This window comes from Nelusetta ayraudi, unplaced genomic scaffold, assembly GCF_046127955.1.
Source record: "Nelusetta ayraudi isolate G7.1 ecotype Tasmania unplaced genomic scaffold, CSIRO-AGI_Nayr_v1 ptg000059l, whole genome shotgun sequence".
In the NCBI taxonomy this organism is placed as follows: domain Eukaryota; kingdom Metazoa; phylum Chordata; class Actinopteri; order Tetraodontiformes; family Monacanthidae; genus Nelusetta; species Nelusetta ayraudi.
The window spans coordinates 1,882,737-1,910,362 of NW_027466109.1; the positions used below are offsets into that span (position 1 = coordinate 1,882,737).

At 44.8% G+C, this 27,626-nt stretch overlaps 3 protein-coding genes across 13 annotated transcripts in view; 1 reads left to right on the plus strand and 2 right to left on the minus strand.

Moving 5' to 3' along the window:
- The window catches only part of borcs8 (BLOC-1 related complex subunit 8), a 288,333-nt gene that overhangs the window by 27,945 nt on the left and 232,762 nt on the right, over nt 1–27,626 (plus strand). The gene's annotated exons all lie outside the window — the stretch shown is intronic.
- On the minus strand, nt 609–19,184 carry tjp3 (tight junction protein 3). Of its 6 annotated transcripts, none has more exons than XM_076039623.1 (30): nt 18,949–19,184; nt 13,048–13,104; nt 12,370–12,494; nt 12,174–12,276; nt 11,726–12,020; nt 11,522–11,625; nt 10,975–11,164; nt 10,803–10,878; nt 10,592–10,692; nt 10,326–10,422; nt 9,379–9,573; nt 9,186–9,289; nt 8,900–8,984; nt 8,131–8,201; nt 7,286–7,385; nt 6,620–6,711; nt 6,447–6,519; nt 5,898–5,965; nt 5,638–5,701; nt 5,379–5,535; nt 5,170–5,278; nt 4,866–5,085; nt 3,654–3,859; nt 3,466–3,561; nt 3,273–3,349; nt 2,964–3,174; nt 2,747–2,847; nt 1,603–2,154; nt 1,203–1,261; nt 609–1,105 (listed from the first exon to the last, which is right to left on the minus strand). In XM_076039623.1, the coding sequence occupies exons 2-30, from the start codon at nt 13,093–13,095 to the stop codon at nt 979–981; spliced, it is 3,906 nt and encodes a 1,301-aa protein (XP_075895738.1). In that variant the 5' UTR covers nt 13,096–13,104; nt 18,949–19,184; the 3' UTR covers nt 609–978. The 6 variants fall into 6 exon arrangements, with proteins under 6 accessions (XP_075895738.1, XP_075895740.1, XP_075895736.1 ...); XM_076039625.1 differs by having other exon boundaries at nt 19,020–19,183; XM_076039621.1 differs by lacking the exon at nt 18,949–19,184 and adding an exon at nt 16,492–16,930.
- The window catches only part of sbno2b (strawberry notch homolog 2b), a 46,332-nt gene continuing 41,902 nt past the window's right edge, over nt 23,197–27,626 (minus strand). For all 6 annotated transcript variants that reach the window (XM_076039393.1, XM_076039392.1, XM_076039389.1 and 3 more), the window contains 5 exons: nt 27,111–27,203; nt 26,887–27,018; nt 26,106–26,182; nt 25,503–25,693; nt 23,197–24,768 (listed from right to left, as the gene is read on the minus strand). In XM_076039393.1, coding sequence (XP_075895508.1) covers nt 23,513–24,768; nt 25,503–25,693; nt 26,106–26,182; nt 26,887–27,018; nt 27,111–27,203 — 1,749 coding nt within the window. In that variant the 3' untranslated portion in view covers nt 23,197–23,512. The remainder of the gene's footprint in view (nt 24,769–25,502; nt 25,694–26,105; nt 26,183–26,886; nt 27,019–27,110; nt 27,204–27,626) is intronic.

Sequence of the window (27,626 nt, forward strand, 5' to 3'; positions counted from 1 at the left end):
GCATACAGAGGCTTTAAAGCAACGTATTCATGCTATGAATAAAGCAGCATACACATCTGGTATTGTCTTTGCTGAGTTCTATTGCATGTTATTGTAACTGTTCCACGTCTATATTTACTACCCCAACTGACCACTAGAGGGAGCCTCAGCAGCAAACTCAGGCTAGACTAGGAGTCATGTATCATTTGTTGCTTCCCAACCTTAAACCCTCCCCCTAATATGAACTGGTAAAGTTGTGAAGTTATTTTAGGGTTAACACAAATGTTCTCACACTTTCACCTAAAAATTAAATGTGGTCCTCGCAGTGCTGTATTTAGAAGAAATACACATATACAATGTAGACAAACCCACCAACCAGTCTACTTCCAGCCATGGCAGCAATGCAAGGTAAACATGCAGCAGAGTCAACATGACATAACTGCTCAGACAGAACAATATAACTAACGACATGCACAGTTACATTTGTGACCTAAGGGCCTTTGATGATTGCACTGTTCCATCCCACCAATGGCAAGCTGCTCTTTAGTCTTTATTGCTCAATAGCCTGTTATAAAAAAGACTGTTAGATCTGACTGGTAGGTGCCAAACACTCATGAATGAACAACACATTTTTTTTTTTTAATCATGAGTTTAATGTAGAAAAGTGTAAGAGCCATCAACACATTTCATAATGTTCCTGCATATTTTTTAAAAAGATATTCAATATGCAATTTTTTTTTTATAAAACTACAATATGCACACAGGTTAAAGCAGCAGCAACAACTTTGTTTGACATTTAGGAGTTCAATTTTCCGACAGATCAAATTTTAATTAAGCACTAAACTTTAATTTAAGGTGGCACAGAGTTGAACATCTGGTATCCTACACCTCAAAATTCAGCAGAATTTTTTTTTTCAAGAAACTTTGGAGTGACTTTTATTTCCCCCCCTCAAATGTCCTCATTTAATCTGTGGAATCCAATTTTTAATCAGGAAACTCTTAGAGTTCAGTGGCAGGACCCCATTCAACGTCATCCGTCTCGTCGTTGTCGTCGTCATCATCAGAGCTGTCACTGCCTCGGATCTGCGTGCGTCTGAATTGGACGGCCTGGTGATGATGAGCCACGCTGTAAAAGAGCAGCAAAAAAAGTTGAGTCGAGTGGTGCGACATGAAGTCTGCTGTGTCTGTCCTGTGAAGGCTGAAGACTGTGAGTGGAAGCTTACACGATGAACTGAGGAGTCTTTCTCTCCGGGGTCTCTGCCCGTGCGCCTGTAGCACGAGCCTGCCAAAGCACATGAGCCTTATGAGTATTCAAACAATCACGCCACATCCTAAATTCTATTCTTTATCCTTCATATTTAGTATTCTATACAAGACTGAAAAAGTTAACTTTTTAATCTTCATTTATGCTGATTTTTAATGAATCTACCAATTTTTATCCACAGAATAAAACCTGTGATGTTAGCTGTTAGCATTTAGTGCACCACTAGCTATTACAAAGAATTTTAGGGGACAGTAGGACAATTAACAATTATATTCTTATTCTCCACTGTGTTTTGGCAACCTCTTCCTCGAACAAAAATTCACAAGTCCTGTGTGTCAACCAGTTTCTTTTGCTTTTACCTGCTGTAATTTCTCCTCAATCGTCGACAGGCTGGCGTGCTGAGGACTCTCCACCTGGGCTTCAGCATAGTCGCTCACGTGATGTCGACGGGATGGGTCGGGGGCTACAAAGTCCGGGGGTCCGTCTGACGGAGGGTCGGGCGAAGCCACGTCCGCGGCGCTGAAGTCCGAGTCTGTGAAGCTGCGGTGCGACGGCTCCTCCTCATCCACCTCCTCCTCGGCTGCGCTGCGAGGGGGGCTGTCGCTCTCGCGGCGGGGGGGCCTGGGCTCGGGGACGTGCATCAGCGGCGGGACTTCTCTGTACGAGTCATCGGGGGCGCTGCGGAGGCCGAAGGCGGGCTCGGACGAGCGCGCCAAAGCAGTGCCGCTGATCCTGGAGGTAGCGGCAGCGCTCTGGCCGGGGTAAGCCTCGTCCAGGTCCTCGTTGTCGGTGTAGGCCTCCCCGTCGGTGAAAACCTCCCCATCTGTGTCTTCCAGATCGCTGGCAGCGCTGAGGTAGTCTGTCTGCGTCTGGTCCAGAGCATCCAAGTCCTGTTCCCCACCAGTCTCCAGCTAGAGGTGGACAGAGTCAATTGAGTGATTTTGCCCAACAATGAAATGACACAAACATTTTGGAAATAAGTTAAAAGGTTATTGGGTGAAGATTATTTTATTATTTTTATTAAAAAAGCAAAACAAAACAAAAACATTTTAAAGAAAGTTTTAAAGAAAATAATTCAAAATTTCACAGTAACACATCTGTAGGCAGAAAAAGCAAATTAAATCCTTTACTTCTGCTGCTGCTTACTTAAGTCTTGCAGGGAGTGTGTTTTTTTTCTTTCAGGAAGTGTGTGCAAATACAGTTCAGCCCTCTGTGATGTCACAAGTGAGTGCACTTATATCTGTCCCTGGTCGAAGACGGGGCAGATTCTAAAAATGTGGAAGGTCTAACAAATCAATAGCTTTAGCTGAAAGTTACAACCCAATGTTTTTGCAGGAGGCTACAAACAGAGGGCTAAAAATGCTGCGTTCTAGAGATCATAAGAGATTTTTTGGATGAGTTTGGATTGTATGGGGCTGCAGTGCAGCACAGGATGACAATAGAAATATCTGAAATGGATTTAATATGGGGACTTCAATGTGAATGGGTCTTCGTGAGCCGTACCGTCACTTCCGATACCCAGACAGGTTTGGACTGCTGGTGGCGGATCTTGTCCTTCAGAGTCTCGTACCAATGGTGGGAGCCGGGCTGCAGATCAACACGTGCTGAAGGTGGGGAAAAAGAAGAGCACAGTCCACAGTGAGGAGGATGCAGATGGAGAGAAAAAGCAGTTTGTTGGAAACTACTTTGTGTCAGGAGTGCTCTACGTGAACGCCGGTACCAGAGAAGAGGTGGCTGCAGTGTTTCCTCAGTTTGAGGGCCTGTGTGTAGAGGCGCCTGGAGCTCTTGTTGGAGTTTGTGTTGTACATCTGCCTCATTGCCTTCACGTCCTTGCGACTGTGGGGGTCCAAGAACAGAACCATAGGGTGGTACTGGATGTAGTTCAGCCTCTCCACTGCAGTGGGAGTGATGTCCAGTAGAGGGTGCTTTCCCTGAGAAAAGAGACAGGGAACGGGTGAAAATTTGAATTGAAATTCACAAGACTAAGTTACATTTTCTTTCACAAAAACATTGAGTTTGATCTATTTACCTTCTCTGCTATTTTTCTAACAGTGTCTAGCTTGATAACTGTAGAGCTGCTCTCTGCTCCACTGCGAGGAACCATGTCTATATTTAAAAAAAGAGGATAATGTTACATCATATCAAAAAGAAAAAGTAAATAATAGAAAAAAATACAAATTCAAAATAATAATAATACAAATTGAAGAGAGGACGACACCAACCTGCTGCTTCATATTCATCAGGCATCTCTCTGGCCAGCTTCTCCATGGCAATATCATTGAGAGGGCCCATAATGACGATGGGTCGTTTGAAATTAGCTGTTGGAAAACAAAGAGGAATCAGGAATACTGAACCTGGATTCACGTGTGACTGAGCTGAGAGGCGAAGGGTGAGTGACTGGAAAACAAACCTTCTCTGAGCAAAACTCTCTCATACGCTGGAAATTTGCCCTGAATGGTGAGCTGCAGCAGGTCGTCACGGGTGCGCCGCACGTTCTTTTCGTTCTTCTTGTTCCCCCTGAGGCCCCGTAGTTTCCAGAACTCGGCTCTCGGCCCGGACACCTGCCTCTCCCCGCTGCCCCGCTGCGCCTTCTCGATGGTCGCAAACGTCTCAGCTCTGTGGAAGGTAAAGAATGAATTAAAATAAAAGAAGAAAAAAGTGAAAAGGTGCCCCTGATTCTTGGTAAAATTACAATTGTGCTGGTTCCTTCTACACCTGGCATGTTCTGTTTTTTTCCTCCCGTAAGTAGATGCGATGGTCCGAATCATTTTGCATATTTTCCTCAGGTTGTTTTGTCTTCACAATGATTTGAATTGTGAGGCTGTGTCACCACAACACAATAAGTTGCAGGTAAACTTGGTCCAACAAAGAGGTGAAATCGTAATTAAACATCATCCTCGTAATCCTCATTAGTTACCATCATTTGGGCTGCTAGCAAGGAGAACGAGACGAAGACTAACATATTTCTAATACCAGACAAATGACAGTAAAGTTTATGAAAACCAGCAAACAAAGACGGCAATGCTTTAAAGTCTCAGACCAAGTTTGGCAATACTGGAAAGTAGTATTATGGCACCCGTTTCCAAGGTGACTTGGTGGGTTGGTCTTGTTCTCATTTCTAACAACTCATTTCATTCAAATCTCTAATTTGAATGAAGCTGAACCGAAGGCTCCTTTTCAAGCTGATCTCAGCTTTCGGTCTTATTTTTGTGTTCCACATCAAAATGCCCTGGCTGTGTCGCAGGAACGGTTTAAACCTGCTGCTTGTTTGTGAATAATATTTGTCCTGCATCTTGGAATTTGAACTGAAATGTGAACATTCATTTCCTAAGTCGTTGTCAATGTAATGGCTTCTCTTTTTTTGTTTTTTTTGTATTCACTACATTTGTATCGTTCATTTTTAACTGGTCTTTCACTACATCTCAATGTATTTTAAAAGCCTGACCAGGGACGAAGACTGCAAATTAGCTAAAGCTAGATGTCTTAAATACATAACATTTTACATTTTCCCTTTTCTGTGGCCATGTTGGATGTATCGTCCCTGTTAAATAAACAAACAAAAAATAAATAAAAAATAAAAAATTCAAATTGTTTCTGAGCAGGTTCTGCACGTCCTCCTGACCTGGCCTGGTTGGGGATGGTGCCCTTGTCCATCTCGTGCAGGTCGTTCCCCATGCGGATGGCCAGCCAGGTGCCCAGTTTCCCACGATACATTGTGTCCACCACCCTGAACACCTCGCCTCTGGTGAAGCTCAGACCGACGGGCGGGTCCCCCTCGTGGTCGAAGTGGGTGCGGATGTAGAAGTTGTCGGCCAGGTTGGACTTGATGATTTTCTTGTAAACTGAGGAGAGAGACGAGTCAGTGCTGCTGTATCATCATCATAATCATCATCGTCATCGTCAGTGTGCTTTTGTGATAAACTTACTGTCCCTTTTGTGCTGGGTGGAGATTTTAACCTGCTCCCCTCTTTTGATGTTCAGGAGGAAGTTGGCTGCCTCCTCTCGTGTGAAATGACCAAAATCCACGTTGTTGACCTGAAGAGAGAAGCGGTGAGATGTGATCAGTGTGTCTGCGGTTCCTCAGAAGATGACGGTGAACCGTGTTTGGCTGCCGTGTGCGGTCTTTCTTTCTCACTTGCATGATTTGGTCTCCCTCCTTCATCCCCTGCGCGTACGCAGGGCTGTTTGGCTGAACTCCGCCCACAAATATCCCGACGTCGTTTCCTCCCACGAGCCGCAGCCCGACGCTGCCGTCCTTTGTGAACGACACGGTCTGAAGATCTGAGCTGTAGCTGAGAGCGAGAGAGACGGAAGGAGGGTTTTTTAAGGATTGGTGTCGAAATGAATCTCGCAGGAAAATAATAAACAGTAATCGACAGACGGATGTGGCTTACCCTGGGTTGGACGTTGGGTACGAATCTGGCGGGAGGGAGTAGATGGGCTCCTCGGCAGGCTTGGCTGGAAGAGACACACATGCAGTGAACGATCAGATCATTTTTCTTTTAGTCTTGTCATTTATTATTTGAGATGTGACAACAAAAGCCAACTAAGGATCAACGGATCAAATTTTAGAGTGAGACAGCAACCCTGGTCTGTGCACTTGCTGTTCCAATCAATTAGACTGCGTAGTGCACGATGTGAACCTCAGACTTACCGTAGATTGGAGGGTTGTCCTTCACTGAAATCCCAGATCTGACGGTGGCGGCAGCAGTACGATTGACGCTGAGAACAACACAGAAATATCAGGCTGTGGTACCGTTGTGATATGGCTTCAGCATGAATCAGGCCTTAAAAGAAGGAGCGCTAGCGCAGGTCAGGCTGTAGAAGTGCACTCAATAAAATGCATCCTCTTAACAGCTTTACATGTTCTCTAAAAGGTACAATAAAGTCTTATTCATTGTCAGTATGTAGATAGCGGTACATTCAACTGTCCATAACATGTAAGAAATGTGTTTTTCTTTTCTGTTAATATCTACAAATATTTTATTTTTACTTTTATTGCCTTATCTCTTTTAAATAATATAATCGCACAAACAGTTTGCTTCTGTAATTATCTAATCTATTCTATGAAACATTTATATAGTTAAAATAAAGCGTGGGGAACCAGGTTGTAAGCATTTTTTTTTGACTTTCTAAGAAATTAATTGCTGATGAATTGCTCCTGATGGACCAGAGGACGAACTGCACAGTCAGTAGTCTGTACCTGGGTCGTACGTCTCCTCGCTCTGAGCTCCCAGACCTCCTGAGGTGGGACAGCTGGTCTGAGTCGGAGGAATCTGAGGGAGGTTAGCACAAAGAGTCAGAAGGAGGATTTCCGAAATGAAACCCTTCGTGAAATGCAACACAGTGTAAGTGCTGCAGGAAGGACTGACTGACCATCAGGAGGTGGTCTGGCTGGTGATGGCACTCGAGGAGGAGGAGGCTTCCGCTTCACTTCCACCTCGGGAGATTTCAGCTCAGGCAAGACTCTGCAGGAGACAACCGCAACAATTAGGCCGGGGCGCGTAATTTGACTTGCTTCGTTGCGTCTGTGAGGCATTTACAAAACAAGCATCTGCAAATCAGTCACATGTTGTCAGTGTAAACAGTGTGTAGGGCAGGTGAATCACTCTGCCCTCCGGCCACTGGCTGTCGACTACTGTGCAGATATACATTCTGCTCAATGGAGAATTAAAGTGATAAAGCTGCATATTACAGATATATTTTTTTACCACCTGCTCTATCATTAAAAGTGACTATTTTCTACTAAACATAACTTTTGTTGTATTTGACTGTAAAAATAAATATCTAGCAAAGTACAGGCTTAGGTGTGATCCTGCGTATCGTTTGTGTACACAGGGAAAACTTACTATCAACACACTACGTCTTGTGACCGGAGGCAGTCGCAAAGTTCAGAGTTGGTTTTCTTGTTAGTCCCACAAACCTTCTGAGAACGTGGCCCTGCACTATTAGGTGGTTCATTTACCCCCCCGCACACACACACACACAAAGGACCAGTCAGAAGAATCAGCTTGTGACTTGTGTCTGTCTTCCGTCTCTCACCTGTATCTGTTTGTAGCCGGGGGGTTTGAGTTGGAACTGTCTGCAGAGTGTCGGCGAGGGACGGCGACGTAGCTGTCGTCTGATCCGGACTCCGAGTCCGCTGTGGAGATCAGCAGCGTTAGTGAACCCATTAATACACCAGCACAGAGATGAATACGACGAAGGAATCGTTGACAAACACATAAAGCCAATGCTGTTAAATACAATAAAAAAAACGAAGCAATTTTCCTTGCACATGAGCAGGACCCGTTCTGATGAAGGCAATGTGCTGAATAAGCCGATAACAAATATTATAATATTAAATATAAAACAAATATTTCACTATTATTCCTGTTTCAATGCAGCGGTGTGTACATTCAAATCATTGCAGCGTAAAGCTTAAATTGTTGATTAATAGGATCAACGGTGCCGCCTCGGCAGCGAGAGGGGGGTTATGCCGGCTGGAACTGCACTGTGTAACTTTCAAGCGCGACCCGACACGCCGGACGAACCACTTTACGGCAACGTCACACGTTCATTTAGAGGTAGTCTTACATACTACTGTTACAAATACATAAGATTGTAAAATGACGGAATGGAACCCAATAAGTAACCTCGATGAAAGGCGAAGTCATAAAAGTGTTGAACGTTTGCTACGACGTTATTGCGTAGCAAACACGTAGCAAGCTCAAGTTACCTAGAGCTGCTTTAAGTTGTTGTCATTGCAGCTATGCATGAGAAGGCACAAGCAACGTAGCCAGAGAGGAGCCGACCGCCGCTGCAAACAGACGGAAGTTTCTACGCATCCCACGTGCCACTGAACTTAAAAATCCCCCAAAAATCTGCTATTGCTAACCCTAACCCACCTCTGCGCGGGGGGCTGCTGGCAGTGGGGGCGCTCCACTTTGGGGCCTCCACAGAAACGTCGGGCAGGACTCTGCAAGAGAAGAGAGGGAGTGAGGGAGGAGGAAGGAGGAAGACAACAAGTCTCAGTTACGTTTTGGAGCGGGGCAACACCGTGGCTAATATGATGATCGATGATGTTACATATTCACCTTAGAGTCTGTGAGGGAAGCGCTCTCTCTCTCTGATGGTTAACTGCTTTATGACCAAATTAACCATTCGCTTTGGTTACTCATTGGGTTGGCTACTGACTCCTAACGTGTTGAATGATGAATGATTTTGTGAAGCGCTGATTGATAAATAAGCAGAAAGTGTTCGGCGAATGTTTGATTTGGACTGTTTGTTCCTACTCGGCAAGAGGTTTCCTCTGTTTAGCCAACACTTAGCCACATAGAGGAGAAGGACATGTTGAGTGAAATTTACTTTTATTTCATTAGTTAACAACATAATCACCACAAACACAGTATACGGTACACGGTGAGCAACACAAAAGCAGGGCAAAAATCAAAATGGGAACTAAGGCACAAAAGGAGCAAACGGAATTCATATACAAAACAAACAAACCAAAAAATAAGAATAATCACAAGAAGCCAAAGTGAAAAATCTGAATAAAAACACGCGATTAGCCAGCGTTATTAACGGGGGAGGTGTGCTCAGTATCCCAGCCGGAGACATCTCCATGGGTTTCAGGGAAGGGGTAGGGGTGGGTTTTGGGCAGACCTTCATCTGTACCTGTATCTGCTGAGGGGGTCCTGACTATATGTGGTGCTGTGCCTCTGCGGAGGCCCTGAACTGCCGTCCGACTCGGAGTCAGAGTCTGAGAACAAGGACAGAGAGAGAGAGAGAGAGAGAAGGAAAGCAGCAATACATGAATTTTAAAATGCTATAATCTGACTGCACCATTAAACCCCTTTGAGACAATGCTGAGATACTAACTGGCAGCATTCATGTAACTTAGAGCATTTTTAAACTACTAAACCTATTTAAAACTGCCGTGTGTGTGTGTGTATGTACTCACCTGGTGGTGGGGCTCTGACAGGAGAGTTGACCCTCCTGGGGGGCTCCTGGCGCACAGTAATGGGGGACTTTCTTGGCAATGAGTTGTGCAGGTCAGGCAGAACTCTGAGGGAGATCATTAGAAAAATGCATGTAAGGAAAAACAAGGCAGAGCTTCGTTTTTGGAGGCGAGATGCGAACGTATCTGTCCTCACTTGTATCGGCTGTCTAGGCGGGGGCTGTCTCTGTGAGGTGGCGGGGACACGCTGCGGTCAGAGTCCGAGTCCGACACTGGTCTGCGAGGTCGGGACGCAGAGGAGGTGGGGCGTGAGCTGGGGTGTGAGGTGGACCAGGTGGGGACCACTGGAGAGGACTTGGGGTTGGGGAGGGTGGACACTCCTGATAGAGATCTGGAACAACACAACAACGTATACGCAGAATTACTCATTTGCAGTTATGAAGTTCAGGCCATCTCTCTATCAACACTGCTAGCTAGAAAGTTGATCCTACAATTCTGGAAATCTGACAAGTTTCCAACATTTGAACTGTGGCTGAAGGAACTGGGCAATGTATTACATCTGGAGAAGATCAGACTCACTATGGCTAACAGAGAGGAGCTGTAACCAGTCGTTAATCTACTGAAAATTTAAAGTATGCGTTCAATGTTTGTCCATAAAGCATCATCTTGTAATGTTTTTTTTTTTGTCTGTGTGTTTTTGTTATTTTATTTTCTGTACGTATTTATGGTCATGTGTTTTTTTTGCTTCGTTGTTGTTGAAATATAATTGTTTTTGAAAATCAATAAAAATATACACAAAATTCGTCATTAGGGATTTTTTTTTTTACTAGTAAATCTTTCATTCCATCTGCTATAACCATCCTGAACACCTAGAAATAGAACATTCTACTTTTCAACATGCACTTTTTCTGTATTTATTCATTTTTATCATGTAAAATTTGACTGGATGGGAATATGTGAATGTGTTTGTGAGCCCTTTCGAAGAGGAATTTCTGTCACCATCTGGACAGAAAACAAAGTATTTTATTCTATTCTATTCTATTTTAAAAAAGACCTTGTGTAAGACTGCAGATAAGGATAGTTTCAACTGAGCAAATTGAAAATGTTGTGCAATTAAAAGTGAAAAGAGACTGCTGAACTGACTTGTATTTGCTGGAGTGATCCCTCAGCTCAGGACTGTCCCTCCTGATGGGCGGAGGAGGTGGGGAAGCGCTGCGGTCCGAATCGGACTCAGAAGGAGCTGAAGGGGGAAAGATCAACAATAACATTTCTACAAGATGTCCAGCTGTTTTTTTTAAATGCAGCAATGGGGATTTCGCCACCAGTGCAGACATGTTTCAGCTCAGTGGTGAATAAATACTCTGTGTTAGTAAGAGTTGCTAGAGAAGCCGGTGCGGGGCGGGGCTGACCTCTGCGGGGGGCGTAGCTCCGTGAAGGAGGGGGCCGGGACAGAGTGGAGCGCACTGGCGATGCATCCCGAGACTTGGGTACAGGAGGTTCAGCTCTTGTTCTGGGTTCCGAGGAAATAACAACACAAGCCGTCAGTGCCTTTTATTGTGAAAAAAAATAAATAGAATGTGACATTCTGAATCTCTTTGTGGACTGGAGGCTGGTACGAACCTGCGAGTCCGTTTCTCCCTGTTGGGGTGACGGGATGTCCGCCGTGTGGTGGTCTCCTCGTCGATGTCCGATATATCTGGGAGGGAAACGCAAACAAGAGCATTTCAGTGAGCACAGTTATTCTTGTCTGCATCCTAAGCACCAGGCTCAGAATTAATCAGCGGTGACTCACCATCCAGTTCAGAGCTGCTGTATCGGCGACGGTCGTCCTCGCTGTTGGGGGTGCTGTCCACCACCTCTGGGATGCTGACCAGGAACCTTCGATCGTCCCTGAGGACCATCATGGTCAGCTTGCCCCGGCTCTTCTCCACCAGGTGCTTGGTCTCCAGCAGCGACAGGTTTTCCGTTGTCATGCCGTTGATCTGGTCAAAGAAGACGACGGCTCACCAATCATGTCGTCTAGTTGTTGTAACGGTTGTGCGCTACAAGCAGGACTGGGTATCATTCAAACCTCGGTTTCGATACCGGTTTCACAACAATACTTTTCTTTTGATAATTTTGTTGTATTTCTGTATTTTGCTGCTACCCTGAATTAAGTGGAGCCACATTAGAATGATTATTGGCTTGCAGATGCTCATATTTACTGTCTTGCATATTGGAATTTGGCATCCAATGACGATATTCAAGACTCAGTAGAATCTGGGCCATTCGGCCGTTGCTACAAAAGCACTGAAGTTCAGTTCCCAGCCCTGGTCACAAGTCCTATTCTTGATGTTTACCTTGAGAATAAGGTCCCCTTCCTGCAGAGTTCCTTCCTTGGAAGCCAGGCCTGTTTCTGTCATGTGCTTGATGAAGATCTGGCTGCCCAGCTTCAATCCGTACTCTGTTTTGTTAAAGGGTCAGAGAAAAACCTACAAGTCAGAGAAAAACATCTCCTCCACCTGGATGAAGAACGACTGCGCGGCCTTGCCCACTGGTCTTACCGTCTGTCAGTTTCTTCTTCACCAGTGTCGTCTTAATGGGTTTGTCTGGGGCATCCTGGTGGGGGAGTCTCTTGTAGCCTGACGACATCAGCGGCAGCGTGTTCCCGTAGCCGTTGCGGTCCGGCGAGTTGCTCCGAGGCTGCGGACGGTAGCGGCTGGCGTCGCGGTGGTCGCTGCCGTCGGAGTACCGCCGCGGCCTCCTGGGCGGGTCCTGGTCCAGGAGGTTCGAGTGGGAGGCGGCCCGGGTCGGCCTGGTGGTGGCCGGGATCTGGATGGTGCGCGGACGTTTCACAGTCTGGAGAGGGAGAGACAGAGAGAGAGAGACAGAGAGAGAGAGAGAGAGAGAGAAACAGAGAGAAGGTCAGAGTCAGCGGAGACAAGGCCAGACTTTGGCGATATCAGAGGTATCAGGGGTCAGAGGTCATTAAGGGGGCTCAGTCTAACTCACAACGTTGGCCGTTTTGCCACATGTCTTGAGAATGTGGATGGTGTGGTTGGAGTGCACGTTCTCCATGGAAATCCCGTTGACCATCACAATCTGGTCTTTGGTGCTGCGGATGGAAGGAAACGCGATTGCGAGTTGATTTTTGTACGTGGGACACAAAGATAATCGGTGGCATCACCGTCACTGCTGCTGAACTTACAAGAGTCGCCCCATTGCTGGGCCGTTTGGCAGCACGTCTGAAACCATCACTGTGGTATCTCCATCTTCCGGGCTTGGTTTGTCTTTGCCTCCTGATATGGCAAAGCCAAAACCAAACTTGGGGTCCTGTCAGTGGAGAAGAGTTAAAAAAAAACAACCCAGCCTTTAAACTGAGAACAGGTACAAGGGAGCGGGAGAGTGACATGGGCGAAGTGAAAGAATGCGGGAGAGTGGGTAGGTGGAGAAAGCGTAAGTGTGTGTGTGTGTGTGTGTGTCTGTGTGAGATCCAGTGAAGAGATAGAGGGAGAAGGAGCACATTCCAACAGTGTTCAGTGTGAGGCGGGAGAGTGAGGAGCCAGCAGGGTGTGTCGCACTGAATTCCTGCCAGAGTCGGTGCTGTAACGGCAGCGAGACGCCTGAAACTCGCTCGGCGCTTGATTCCGGCCAGCCCTTTCGCAACAAGCGGCCGGAACCACCGTCGAAACCCTCCCTTTATCTTTATGAAGCTTGACTTTTACCTTTGGATCAGCGCCCCATAAGAACAGCACCGCCGACGCACCAGAGATAAAAGAGCCGTAAAACCACTCTGAGAGTCGTTTACTTTCTAAGTAGAACGACAATCTAACACAAAGAATTCACCATGTAGGCTGGACACACAAACACTGTCAACACTACTCACTTTATTCAGTGTTATAGTATGCTGCTCCCATATCGTCAGCTCCTCCATGCCTGGTCTCTACAAAGGAGATGAAGAAGAAAAATATTTAAAAACACAAAGATGAGATCATCCACCTGTGACCGAGTGAAATGATAACAAATGACACATAATCCAGGTTATTACAGGAGGGAGAGTCGAGCCAAGGCCAAGCAGGATGAGTGTGAGTGTGTGTGTGTGAGTCAAAGTGATCCTAGCGTGCTCACACCTGTTTCAATCCTGCCTGACTGGTATGGGGGAGGGGCTACCTGCCTACCGTATCTGCCACTCGAGGGTTGGTAGGTGCCTGACAGCGCGGAACGCAGCTGTTTAGTACAGAGAGTTAACAGGGACCGCCTGCATTTTCTATCACAGTGACAGACTCACTGTCTCAGTGTTTAGAGAAAGCATCTTCCACTGGTCTGAGCTTTCCAATGGACTTCCCAGAAGCTTAACTATGCAGAAGCCAGGATGCAACTGCACCTGGACAGGATTTTTACATTTTAAAGAAGAGGACGCAGCAGTGAAGGCATGAAGGGCTGATGTTGCCCCTAGAGCTGAGTGGCAGTCAGTCATTTAGTCGGCCGAGAGGGTTGTTAGAAACAGCTGACTGGTCCATTTGAATGTTACTGGCAGGAACTTTGAGCAATCACAAGAACACTTCCAATTGACTCTAAACCAGACAGAAACACATTTAAAGGTAGAACTAAGGTGCAAAAACACCCACCAGTTCCACCACAAGAGCCCAACAGCACCGTCTTTGTTGACCAACTGTTTTCCACACATTTGTCTATTTAACCCAAAAATCACTCTTTCATCAACAAAAGACTCTTACACAAGTCAGTCCAGACAACCACAAACCTTCACTTGCTGCAATGTGCCCCACGTGTTTGTCATTTTTCACATTTCAACTCGATTTAAAAAAACAAAAAACAAAAAACAAAAAAAAAAACACCTTGGGCAGAACAAAGGAAGAATAATGGCTGCCTTGGCCTACATTTCATCAAGCAGCGAAGATTCCCCGCTGAGTTACATTAGGAACGGGTAGAGCCAGCTACTCTAGTCACAAACACACTGATGTACTGTTCCAGGCCAAGTGTTGACAACAGCTTGGAGTTTTTTTTTAGCGGGCAGCAGGCCTGCATGCATAAATGCAAACCCTAATAACAGGAAACCATGGATAGAGTTTACTAATTTCAGGGTAAATTTCTGTTTTTCATAATCTGCATTTAGGTAAATAACCGTATTATGATTGTTTTTCCTGCTTGTTTTAAATCACATAATTTGTTTTTGTTTTTCAGGTTTTGAACAGTAAGCTGTGCTGCAGCCAAGGGGTTTTGAACTTGACTTCAAAATGATTCTGCCTGCAGACGGCTGCTTTTATTACACAACAACAAATGTCCTGATCAAGCAGACCACACCACACCACCACGCTAGTGTGTTGTAAACTTTACAATGCAAAGTTTATAGCGTCATGACTTGGAACAGAGCTTAAATATCAGACAAAAGCAACTCTGAATGTAACTATACTTTTCATTTTATTGGAAATATATATTTATTGGTTGTTTCCATGACTGGTAATAATCAGTGTCTGGCTTGTTGAAAACTTGTCGCTCAATCCTTTGGCTCATCATAAAAATAGAATAATATATTCTCATGTAATAGTATTAGCCTTTAACATCAGAAATATCATGAGCAACAGGCACAAAGAATCTCTGAAATCTTGGTGAGCGCAGGCACACGGCGTGTGACCTGTGGACTGTTTGCTCACACAAGTTAATCATAAACTGGCAGGTTGAAGTAAAACTGGAGCAGTAACTGACCCTGGTGTGTGCTGCTGTTTTTTCCGACTCTCCAGCAAAGTGAAGTAGCCGCTGCCTCGTTTCAGTCCCTGGCCACATCAGATAAGAGTCACAAGGACAACAAACAAGGAGCAGAAAAGGCCGACGTTTGAGGGGACAGTGTCACAACAGTGCAGACACTGTTCTGGAGCCTCCATCCAATGGATGAGAGGGATGAAGCCGGACTGAAAAAGGAGACACTCTTGACGTTTATGTTAAGCAAAATTGGCCACTCAAATGAAAGAATGGACAAAAGCAAATCAGGCTGAATTTTCTAAAAGAGCTACAAATCGGTCAGAAATATTTTTCTGGAACAAACAGCTACAAGCCAGGAAGCACAACAGGAGTTCCTGCAAAAATCTGCTGTCAATTAATTACCTTGTGATTCCAATGAGCCCAGCCGGCCAGACCTGAACCTTTACTTCAACATGCTGCCAACTCTCACGCATACCAGTAATAATTCTGGCCCTTTTGTTCAGCTTTTCAGCGACTCTCAGGCAGTTGCTTTGTGTTTCGCTATCTCCACTTACCACTTGGTCTCTGAACCTCACTTCCATCTCCCTCAGGGCACTCTAAGCTCCAGCAAAACACCTGTGGCCCTCGGCGCTCCCAACCAACAGCCTCTCTCTAGAATCCGTATGGCCACATCCAAAAGCAGGAAAACCAGCTCAATGTCCAGAGTCATCCGAGTCTGGAGCCTCCTTGGTTCGGCACCGTGTGGATGATGAATGAAATCTGATCCCCTGCTGCTAAAATCGGTCCTAGCGCTGCTTGCTATCGTGTTTCTCTGGCGGTAGTGGGGGAAGGAAAATCCTCCAGGAGGAGCCTCACCTGGAGCTGCTCCTCCCTCCCTCCCACCACCAGCCACAGCCCACCCTTAGTTTTCAATAAATGTGAGTTCAAGGAGGAGCTTAGGCTCAGTGCAGACGGCGATGACAGGGGCAGGATGAATGTTAAATCACCCGGGTTCCTGTACGAGCCTGAGAGGTGGACATTTGGTGACTGCATAAAGCAAAGAGGAGATTAATTCTAGGAGGAAAACAAAAGAGATGAATGAATAACCAGATAAGGACATTTTGGTTACTCAAACAGAACATTCAAAGCAGCAGTAAATCTTTGAAAACGTCTAATTTGAAAGGCCTTCTCCAACTCACGTTTGTATGCTGGGAAGGTAAAACAACAACATCTACCATATCGGAAGGGCTGAGAATAATATGGATTGCTTGCACGGTTTTGTTAAATGTTAACTCTGTTTAAGCCTGGCTGCCTTTGAAGTCCACCAATCGATCAATAATCAATGAATGTCTAATAACCTAAAAGAGGATAAAGAGCCTGAATTCAACTCATTGACTTTTCAAAAGTCACGTAGTGATCCAGACGTAATGTCGATGATGTAGGAATTAATAAAACCACTCAATTCCACAGCCACCAAATCTCCCTTAAAGACAGAAGTTCAACATTTCTATCTTATTTTCTATTCTATTTCTATCCGACTGACAGAAACCTGATCTGCAAACGTGCATACTGTATATTTATACACAGAGAACAAACTTTCCGGGGGTCGATGGAAGAATTTCTGTCCACTTACAGGCACTACCAGCAGCGGAGGACGAGGTTCCGGGGGCATAGAGCCAAAATGCTTCAGGAGTTTCATCCTCTGAGTCAAATTCATGGTGATTTAAAAAAAGAAGACAAGAAAAAAAAAGTTGCCCGATAATTTTCCCTGTCCCTGAAGGCAACACAAGCCACAGACTTCAGTGTCTTCAAACTTAGAACCAAAAAAGTAAAGAAGTAAAAAACTAAACAAAAACAATGCTGTCAAGTCACGTGTCCCTTACTCCAGGCACATGATTTGTATAATTTGTATAATTCCTCTTGACGCGCGGCTCCACAAAGTCAAACAGGTCCACTTGCTCCCACTGACTGAGGTATTTGTGAGTGCGTCTCTTTGGGAGTTCGTGTTTTTTCCCACAAGGGCAACAGCAGTAGCACCAGCCACTGGTCCAGGCTGCTGCTGGCTGGGTTTCAGTGTTGCTGGGTGCTATGGTTACTTCAGGGGAATGAGAGCAGCAGGTTGTTAATAATTGACAGGGTGTTAGCCACACTGACGGTCTGCTCGCTCTGAGCAAACTTTCTCAGGTTCTTACACAGATGCAGAGCCATTTCAGGATCACGAAATGAAGCAACAATGTGCTCTGACGGACTCTGTTTTTTTTTTTTATATATATTTTTATATATATATATGGTTGCCGTGACACATGGGCAGGTGAGTGTCTCTGACTATCTGAGCATTGCCTTTTGCAGGCGACTGGTCAGGTTGCTGAAGTAGCCAGAGCTGAATTATTAACCGAAAACAGACAGGAATTCACTACTGCTACTCGGACAAACACTCAGCTTGGGTGTATAATCACTCATTTATGTGTCACGATTCAAGTCTGCTAAGTCAATGACACTTCACTTGGTGTTTCCTCTCCTGGAAAAATGCCAGCCAGAACCATATTTCCAGTACATGTTAGCTTCATGTCAGGAATAACCAAGGCTGAGCCGTAGTGCAAGACATTACTGGAATTCTTCACCAGCGCATCGCACAAACAGGCCTCTTCCAATAAAGATTGACGACTGAGGCAGACGCACACAGCCTTGAATGGATCAATGACGGTTTGTGGTTAATGGGGGAGAGCAAAGCCTCTGTGTGTAAGCACAGAGATCTGAAAGACAAATACTCCAGAGGTTTGCAGAGTGGCTGTAATTACACAGGCCCGGGCTTGGTGACTTCACCCTCTCTACCAAGTTACTCCTGCCATGTACTGTCAACAGTGTTCTTAAGTGGCGCAAACACCCACTTTGTAGCTACGTGGAATCCGACACAGGCATTGTTACTTCCCAGAGACGCTTGTACTTGAGTGAAGTTATTTCAAGATCTAATACACCTTCGAGCTCTGAATATTGCAAAAGAATAACAAAAAGGAAGTAGTGGATATCAAGGAAACGGCGTTTTGTGCGGTGTACGCTTTACTTACATCACGTAGTCATTTAATAACAGCTGGACTTGTTACCCAATGTTATTAGATAGCATCAACAAAATAAGTAAGTAACCATCCGAACCGACCTTATTAATGAGCTGTGAAATCTAAATGAATCTGTCTGCCTTGTGATGATATATATTAATCTGAGCTGATTATTATTATACATCACCATTAAGTGATTTGAATTGCTAGAGAGAATATCTGGCTTGGAACAAGCTTTCCACAGTGACAGGTGGATACAGTAATTAGATTATTCTGCAAATGAACGAAAGAAATTTATCCATAAGCCATTTGGAAAATACTTCCTCTGAAGGGCTGTATGGGCCTTGATCAACGGTGGTCAAGAATGATATATATATTATTCAAGATTTATATATATATATATAAAAAAAATCATGACCAGCTACAATAGCATCAAATGTTACAACACAAGTCCAAAATACTATAACGTTCAACCATACAGGTGATTTGGGGTATGCGGCAATTGGGAATGTAGAGTCGAAACTGTTGTGAAACTCTCTGACAGGCAGGTAGAAACATGCATGTGTTGAAGAACCAGTAAAGCGAGGATGAAGAAACAGCGGGGCTTGCAGCTGACAGGCTCGCTCTCTCGAACACACACACACACACACACACACACACACACACACACACACACACACACACACACACACACACACACACACAAATAAACAACACACATAATGTATGGTTAGCAGCATTGACAAATTATCTCCAGACCAAATTCACATGCCACAGGCTTCTGCAATATTTTGTTTTTGAAGAAACATTAAAATTAATGTTATCAACCTTTACAGATAAAACAAATTCAGTGGGAGGCTAAATGCTCTAAGCTAGCTCCCTTGCTGTCGGCTAAGTCAAACTAAGTTTTCATTAAAATGAATTTCATTAATGTTGTATAAATACTACTACTACTACTACTACTACTACTACTACTACTACTAAAGTACAATCTTAGGACCGACAACAATCTCCTTATTTATCTTCTTATTCCTCACATCACGCAGCGATGCTGGGGTCGGAGCGCCTCCTTTTTTCAACAGAGTACCAGGAAATGGAGCAGACGTACCTGTAAAGTGCTCCCTTAGGTCGATTCCGCGTTTTTATTCTACTGGTGTTTTCGACCGACGATATAGCTTCACGCTGAAAATCCTGTTTAGAGTCTCAAAGGCTCGTGTTGACTGCGTCAACTAACTCAGCAAGTTTCCCCTAAAGCTTCCCGGAGACAGGTGTGGAGGTGTGGCCGCTGTGGGACAGCGTACAGGTGAGTTTCACAACGTCACGCGGGTGTAACCGGAACCGGAAGTTGGTTCTCATTCCAAATGACTCCCCCCTGCCGACAGAAACCATGGTAAAAACTATTGTTAAAACCGAAACTTCAGGACGTGGGTATGTTTAGTGTTGTCACAAAGTGTTTTTGAACGGAACCTTTGATTTTTAAGAATGGTTGAATGACAAAATAATAATCCTTTTGAATTTCCCCAAGAAGTTTTATACTGTATCTGAGTACCTTTCTCGCAGAAAACCCCATGTAATTAAAGTAAACAATTGATGTGATATGAATAAAAAGTGCATTTTGCGATAAAAGAAAAGGCTTAGATGTGCTGATTTACCAATCATTTGGTCAGCCTGCTATTATTTTACTTTCCGTTTATCTTCAAGCATATTGCAACTGACAAATTGCTCCAATTCGATTCAGAGTGGTCAAAAGTAATAATAATAATAATAATAATAATAATAATAATAATAATAATAATAATAATAATAATGATAAGCAACCGTGACATTCTATTTTCAAGACTTTAAATATGGTCCAGTTAAGTCATACTGTTTTTGATTAAATCTCTTATTACATTTTTACTTTTAGTGTGACACTCAAGCCACAACCTTTAAATTCCATGATCATGTGACAAATTTTCTTGGTTTTTCCACACTGAATCTTGAATAGACTTTCAATAGACAAAATTTTCCAATCACCCGTTTTATTTCCTGACACACACACACCCTCATCTCAACCAACAGGGCCTTTTATGGACTTTTAGGGCAGTATTAACATGGCACTTGACTTGTTTAGTGCACTCAGTGATAATGATTAATCAACATATGTGTCAGGTTCAACTAGAGACACTGCATTGTAAATGAGTCATGTTCAACTAGTGGGACTGCTTGACAGATGCTGTTACAAAACTACTTATTCACATGGTCATTACTTGTGAGCTGTGAATTTAAACCAAATAATCATTTTGGTGTCACTTTAAAAATAGTAATAAAGACTCAGCAATGGGCAATCTTAAAGTTTTATTTGTTTACAAAGTTAAGATTGCAATGTCATATAGTCCTTCTTTAAATGAGTAGAAAACCTTTTAAAGAATTAGTTGAAAGGCACAAATTTTACAATATATACACTTGGATCTAAATTATAAATATATAGAAAACAAAAGCACAACCCAGAATAAAAGTGCTGAACACAGTTTCTTTTTTTTTTTTTTTTTTACAGAAAAAATAGGCTTTGTTTAAAAATACATACAATCAGTAGCATTTTTGTTTCATTTTCAGTTAACAATAAATTATTTTGAGAGTGATAACATTGAAAACGCTTAATACGCAAACAGCATAGAAATGAGAGAGTCGGTTACAGTATACACAGAGCTATCCACCAAAGATCAGCAACACAACAAGCTTGCAACGCTGAATCAAAACCAACAGGGGAACAGTAACTTGATTATGCCATTCTTAGTGCAAAATGATATTAAAATGATGAAAGGCCCAACTAAATGATTAAAAACAATGGGTTTGCGCTTGTAAAATGTATTCTAAAATCCCTTAAATGCAGAAAGCTTTATTTGTGTGTATATAAAACACAAAATGAAGGCAAAGCTTTTGCAGTGATGTCTCGGAATGTGCCTGATGTGGAATATTGACAGAATTAATTGTGGTATAAACAAAACATTATTTGGTGAGATGCAGCAAAATAAAAATAAAAGGGGCTTGTAATAATTATTCATACCAAACTGTTACGCTGAAGGAGAAGTAAAGGCTTGGACAGATCAATTGCATGTTTCAGCATTACCCAGGCGCCAACTGACAGGACAGGGAGGGAGAAAAAAAGTCAGCAATTCAACAACTGGAACAGCAATGAAAACAAAACTATCAACAAAAACAAATAATAATATTGTTCCTTTACAAGAAACAGCCTTTGATCTTTGCCCTAAGAAGGCATAAACATACAAAATCACGGACATGTTCACAAGGACAAACAGCAAAAACCCATCACATTAAATCTAAACATAAATATAGCAAGAGTCACAGCACGTTGAAGGAAAGAAATAGCGCACATATCATTTAGTTTAAACTCTGTTATAGGGGAAAATTCTATATTTCTGCTATCGCCCCACCGTGACACCTCTTCTCGGTATCTTCCTGAGTTGACAAAGTTCTGATATTTGAAAAAATAAAATGAAACAGTAACTTTTACGGATGTCTGTGGAACACTTTGGTATCTTTCTGAAAAACTGATGGCCTGACAAAAAGTCAACACAGCGGAGGAACAATTTGACAATGTGAGGAAAGCAATGAGTGAAATGAGCAGAAATAAATCCAGACACTGTACAGCAGTACAGAACAGTGCAATCTTATTTTGGTGGCAGGTTATAATATCATCTGTTTTATAGAAATCTTGAAGACTACAAACTTCCCTGACCAAATGTTTTGTTAACTATTCTAATAAGCAGAATAACATATTTAAAATCTAAATATCCCTTAAATATAAATAACAATAACTTTTATAATAATAACCATGAAGAAAACATCAAGAACGCATTGCGCTCCTTCTGTGAAAACTGTACAAATTTCATCATTTCAGAATCCGTTTTTTTTTTAAATTTTTTTTTTTTACTAAAAGACTACGAAGCACAAAAGAAATGAGAAGATTCATACCATGCAAAAGTAACCACAAAACCTGCTGAGCGTAAACAGTACTGAGGCTAGTGTGACTTTAGGACAGATGCAGAATACTGGTTTTATTGCTTTTTAGTCATTTGAACCTTTTATCCCCCCAGCAAAGTTGTCAACTACGGTGTTTTCCTTTACACAAAGATCTCACAGGTTTTTTTTCTCTTAAATATCTACTGGACACAGTGAACATCACAGGTGTACATACGTCTCATAGTTGTGTTTTTTTAATATCATAAATGGAAACATTTTTTTTTTTTATCAAAAGTTACCTTCAGACTTAATACACAATTTAAAGCTTTAGTTTGAAAAAGCAGGAATCTCTTCTTCATACTTCCCACTTAAAACCCTTTGTTTTCCACGTGTGTAATTACAGACTAAGCTTTTCTTTTTTTCACATCTACGTTGGTCTTAGGGACAATCACAAAATAAAACCATGTGAGACTTTCCTGAGAAATCCAAAACTCAAATCTAATCAGGGGCCAGGTCACTGCACTGGAAGTGTCTGGAAACAAAAAAATGGGGCACCAGGATGATTTTCGACACAGTTTAAAAACCGCGCTGTCGGATCGTTCCCACTATCCTGTGCCCACAGAACGATGTCAGATGGTCAAGCGACAGAAGGAAACAAAGTAGCTACAGACAGTTCTGAACGGAGGCGCGTCTTCCTGAAATCCACTGACAGCAGAGTTGAACACAAGCGACAGGGCTAAAAGTTAAATACAAATATAGCATATCTGAATCAAAACCAACACTCGAAGAATACAAATCTATACAATAGGCTACATGACTTTTCATAGACTGCATTTATAGATTTTTTTTTTAATCAAAGGCACTGTTTGCAACAGCAGTCTGCTCTCCCTCCCCCTTGTGTTCCCTCACTAGTGTTCAAACAAGAAGGGGGACAAACAACAGGAAGCATGTAGAACAGAAAAAAAAGAGGACCCAGGCATTTCACGGCTAGTCCGTCAAAAGATTTTGTTGTTTTTTTTCCTCTGCCATCCTCAGGGTCTAAATATTGGATCTTTTGTGTCACCAAAACCAGGCTTTTGCATAAATGACCATGAAGTGAAGTAGCAGTAAAGTTGAAAGATGCATTATTTTTTTTAGAAGTGGGCAAAAAAAGGGCAAGTAGCGCTTCCAGCAATTTCACCTCAATAAACTCAAATAATCAGAACGAGGATTTTCTTCACACCTCAGCACAACTGGGGGTGAGATTGGACAGCCGGTAACGTACAATAACATACGTTTGTTTTCTTCATGTTGTGTGTTTTTACAGCTGCCTTTTTTCTCTCTCTCTCTCTCTCTATCTGTCTAAGACGTCTCTTCTTTGGGTGCGGAGATCTAACACTCGTGGAGCCGGCTGAATGCCACGGCTGGTTGAAGAGGAGGGGGTGGTGGTGTTGGTGGTGGTAATGGGTGGGCTTTTTGGGGGCGGGGGGGTTGAGCGCACACAGGCAGTGTCGTGACTAGAGGCCCTGAGGGGGGGAGGGAGTAGGTCCAACGCAGCGATCACACACAGCAGCCAACCACACGCACAGTCCGCTTTGAAAGAGGCGACAAAAATACTCAGAATAACATTAACATTGGGGTATGGGGGAGGGGGGGCACTCAGTCTTGTTGCCGGTACTGAATGACTGACTTGCGGTCTACCCCGGCCTGCAGCATGCTGTTCAGAGCCTCGCGGACGTCGAGGGCGGTGGCGCTGCAGTTGCCATTGGGCAGCTGCAGAGTGTCCGAAGGGGCCAGCAGGGGGTAGGGGGGGAAGTGGGGGGAGGCGCTGGAGAACAGGGAGGAGGAGGAGGACGGGCTGGAGAAGAGCGAGGAGGAGGAGGGCGAGGACGAGGAGGAGGAGGCAGCTGCGGGCATGAGGGAGGATACGGACAGCAGGCCCGAGGGGACGGGCGGCGCTAGGCTGTTGGAGAAGGAGGAGGCGGAGCCGGAGGAGGTGGAGGACGACGGGCTGGCTTTCTGCGTGGACATCTGCGGCGAGAGGGGCAAATCGAAGTACTCCATCAGGTCCTGGTGGTTGCTGGTCAGCATGCTGTGGGTCGGCGGGTGTGCCGGCGGCAGGCTGGGCGGCGGCGGCGGCGGCACCACAGAGGGGGGAACCTGCGAGATCTCGGAGATGAGCGACTCCAGCTCGTCGAACGACGTCACCGACGCCACCGTTGACGCCACCGGCTGCCTGTTGTGGCCGCCGTGGTTCAGCCTGGCCTCGGCGGCGTCTGGCGAGGGCGTGGGCGAGCTCACCGTCAGGTCCAGGATCTCGTCCAAGGGGGACGGCGCGCTGCTCTGGAGCGTGAGGGCGGAGTTCTTGAGCTGCGAGAAGCTGGGGAGCAAAGACTGGGCGTAGAACTGGGAGAGGCTGGGCAGGGTTGCCCTACTGTTGGAGCTTGGGGCGGAGGTGGACGTGTTGGGCCAGTTCTTGGGGGTCCTTTGCTGGATTTGAATGCTGTGCAGGGACCTCATGTTTATGTTCTGCGGGGGCTTCCGCTGCTGCTGCTGCTGCTGCTGCTGAAGCTGCTGCTGCTGCTGAAGCTGCAGGGCCGACTGGCTCTGAATCCTCTGCAGCTGAGAGACGCCGCCGCCGCTCTGCGCCTGCTGGAGAGCGCTCTGGCTCAGTTTCTGTCGGAGGAGCTGACTCTGGGTGAGCGGCACTAGGGACTGGTTGTGCATCGTCTTCTGGCTGACCAGGTTGGCCAGCAGGTGCTTGTGACCCTCCTCCATCAGCCGGATGCGGTCCTCGGACAGCCGCTTCTCGGCGGCCAGCTGCTCCCTCTCCTTCCGCCTCCTCTTCACCTCCTCGTCCATCTGCAGCAGCTCCTCACGCACACGCGGCACGCAGTTCTCTGGGATCTTGATGCCTGCAGGCAAATAAAGGGTAAATGGACTGCACTTATATAGCGCTTTTCCAGCACCTTCACGGTAACCCAGAGCGCTTTACATTGGCTTCTCATTCACCCATTCACACACACATTCATACACCCAAGACCACCAATTTTCATTTTCTACCAAATGAAACACCTGAATTTAAAGTACTATATACACGTATTTTTCTCAAAAATCACGACAATAATTTGTGTTTTTAGCAAGTCAGTGAACTATGAGAAGTCCATACTCAGCAGATCCTAAAACTTGGGAATTTTTATGTCACTGAGAATTCCCCCAGGGAATTCCACCCTCTGAGGCCACCTTGCAAAAACATCTATTTGTCCCCTTCTAAAAATGTCTAAAATATCCACCAAGGCAATTCAATGTCAATTTCAATCTTAGCTGGATGCTGAAAGTTCTATCAAAGTTCATCCTTCAGATAATCAGATATTTCGGCTGCTATAACTTGAGAGAAAAACAAAGAATGACAATGACCTCAAGTTTCCAGTTAATGGCTTTAAGGGACTTCATCAACGTCAAACTGTGTTGCAACATATTCTGCGGTTTGGGCCCAGTGATTCACAAGTGTCAATGAGTGACTCAGAGCAGTGACGGTAGAGACAGAGTGACAAATTTCATTTCCTCAATTTGTCATAAAAGAAGCGTCCCACAGCAACGGCTCCACATTGTTCTAATATTCTACACGGCGTGTCGGGGGCGTACTGACCGACTTGCTTGTTGTGCTGCTTGGTTTTGAGACGGACGATCTGCAGGATGCTCGAGCTGGTGATGTCCGACACGACGTCCGACACACGCTTCCACACGCGCAGCAGCGTCCCGCACAACATGTGGTACTGGCGGAGGCGCATGCCCTGCAGACACTCCTGGCCCTCCTCGATTTTTTTACACTTCCCAGTCCTGAGAAGAAAACAACAAGTCATGATTATTTTTTTTGCTGATGTGATAAGAAGTTCGCTGGCGACTGAACAGCAGGTCATGAGTCTGCAAGCACGCACGCACGCACGCACACTGATACATCCCAGAATTAAAAAATAGGTCAGCAGTAACTGAGAGGCACGAGAGAGAGAGAGAGAGAGAGAGAGAGAGAAGAGAGAGAGAGAGAGTAAGAGAGAGAGAGAGAGAGAGAGAGAGAGAGAGAGCGAGAGAGAGAGAGAAACAAAAGAGAAAAGAGAGAAAAGAGAGAACAAATCCCTCAGAATGGCGTCTGGCCCTGACACCACAGTGAATGGACCCAAAAGCGGCTACCAGCCAGAGCCGATGCACTTTTAGCACCAGTAATCCTAAAAAGGCCTGGAGGTATCCTGCTTACCAGTTGGCGTGGCTGCACTTCTTGAAGGAGAAGGTGAACTGGTTCTCCCAGCTGTCCCTGGCCTCCTCTGGGGTTACCTGCAGAGTCGAGAGGGGGGGGAAGTGTAGGACATCAATAAACACACTCACACACACAACACTGATCCCAACAAGATATCAAACAAAGGCAATAAAAACTAGTTGGTCACATGGTGGGGCCTGTGTACACAGAGCCGTATTCACAGAGGATCTATAAAATCTGCATAGCCGATGGGAAAACGTTATCATAGTTTGCGTGACTTCTTGAGTAGCGGCCAGAAAATGTGGTTACTAGACCAGAGAGTTTTGTCCGCAACTGAACTGAATCACCCGCACCCCATGTAAACATTTGTGCGTGATGATTTCCCATATACAGTATAGTATAGTAAAGAAATAAAATGACATTCTATCTTATTGACATTCTATGAAGTATTATTATATTTGTAAAATCCTGTTATTGTTATTGTTATTGTGTAGTCATCCTAGTTCCACATTCCTCAGCGGCACAGGTTCAGGTGCAGTACTTGCTTATTTCCACAGGGTGGCATCAGAACCCACAAGTTAACTTAATCTCGCCTCTATGGCGAGGAGGAAATTTTAAGTCAAAAGCCAGTGTGGGCAGGGCTTCAAAGTGACATTTTACAAACACGAGATAGTTGACAATGAACTTTACATTGGGTGGAGTGATGTTAGCAGGTACAGTGCACAGACACTTGAGTTTAAGCTTGGGTTGCCCGTCAGAGCCGGTTGAAGCCACTACTTGCCTTCCGGTAGCGCTGCTGCAGGTTGTCCAGGCTCTCTGGGTGGCTCTGCTTGCCAATGTTGGGCTTGTAGACCACAAAGTTCTTGCCTCTTCCCTGCTCCGCTAGCAGCACACACGGGTGGTTTCCTCGCAGCTGGTGAGACAAACAGCAAAACCATTTTGTTAAACCTGCACACAACGTGCACTTTCACAGCGAACCCCGCGGCTCATGGCTCATCGTATCACCTTTAGGGAGAGGAAGAAGCCCTCCTCAGAGCCGGTGAGCTTCAGTGACCTGTCGTAGGCCTCCTTCCAGGGCATACCTCGGTCCACACTGATCTGGAAACAGCAAAGCAGTGTGACACGTTTCAGTACCACGCACCTGACTCCCAGAGCAGCACTTGCACGCCGGCTTGTTAAAACTTTGAAATATCAAATGTTGGATTAGCACGCAGACAAAAGCTCGGGGCACAAAACGGAGGTAATTATACAGCTTCCACCTGCGACTGAGAGTCTGCGGAGGCTCCTCAGCCCCTGAGCAAAGTCTGCGTGATCACAGTCTTTCTGCCGGCAAAGTGACATCAATCAAACTCTGAAGAGCGCACAGGCAGCTATTCATAACGCCAAAGGGAGTGTAGGTGATCTGGGGAAATGATCACAGCTGCGCCTGGTCTCTTTTGATCGTCACAGTCGATCTCTTTTTCTGAGGCAAGCTGCAAAGATGTTTTTTTTTGCTCCAAATGTGCCGTCGCTGTAGACACT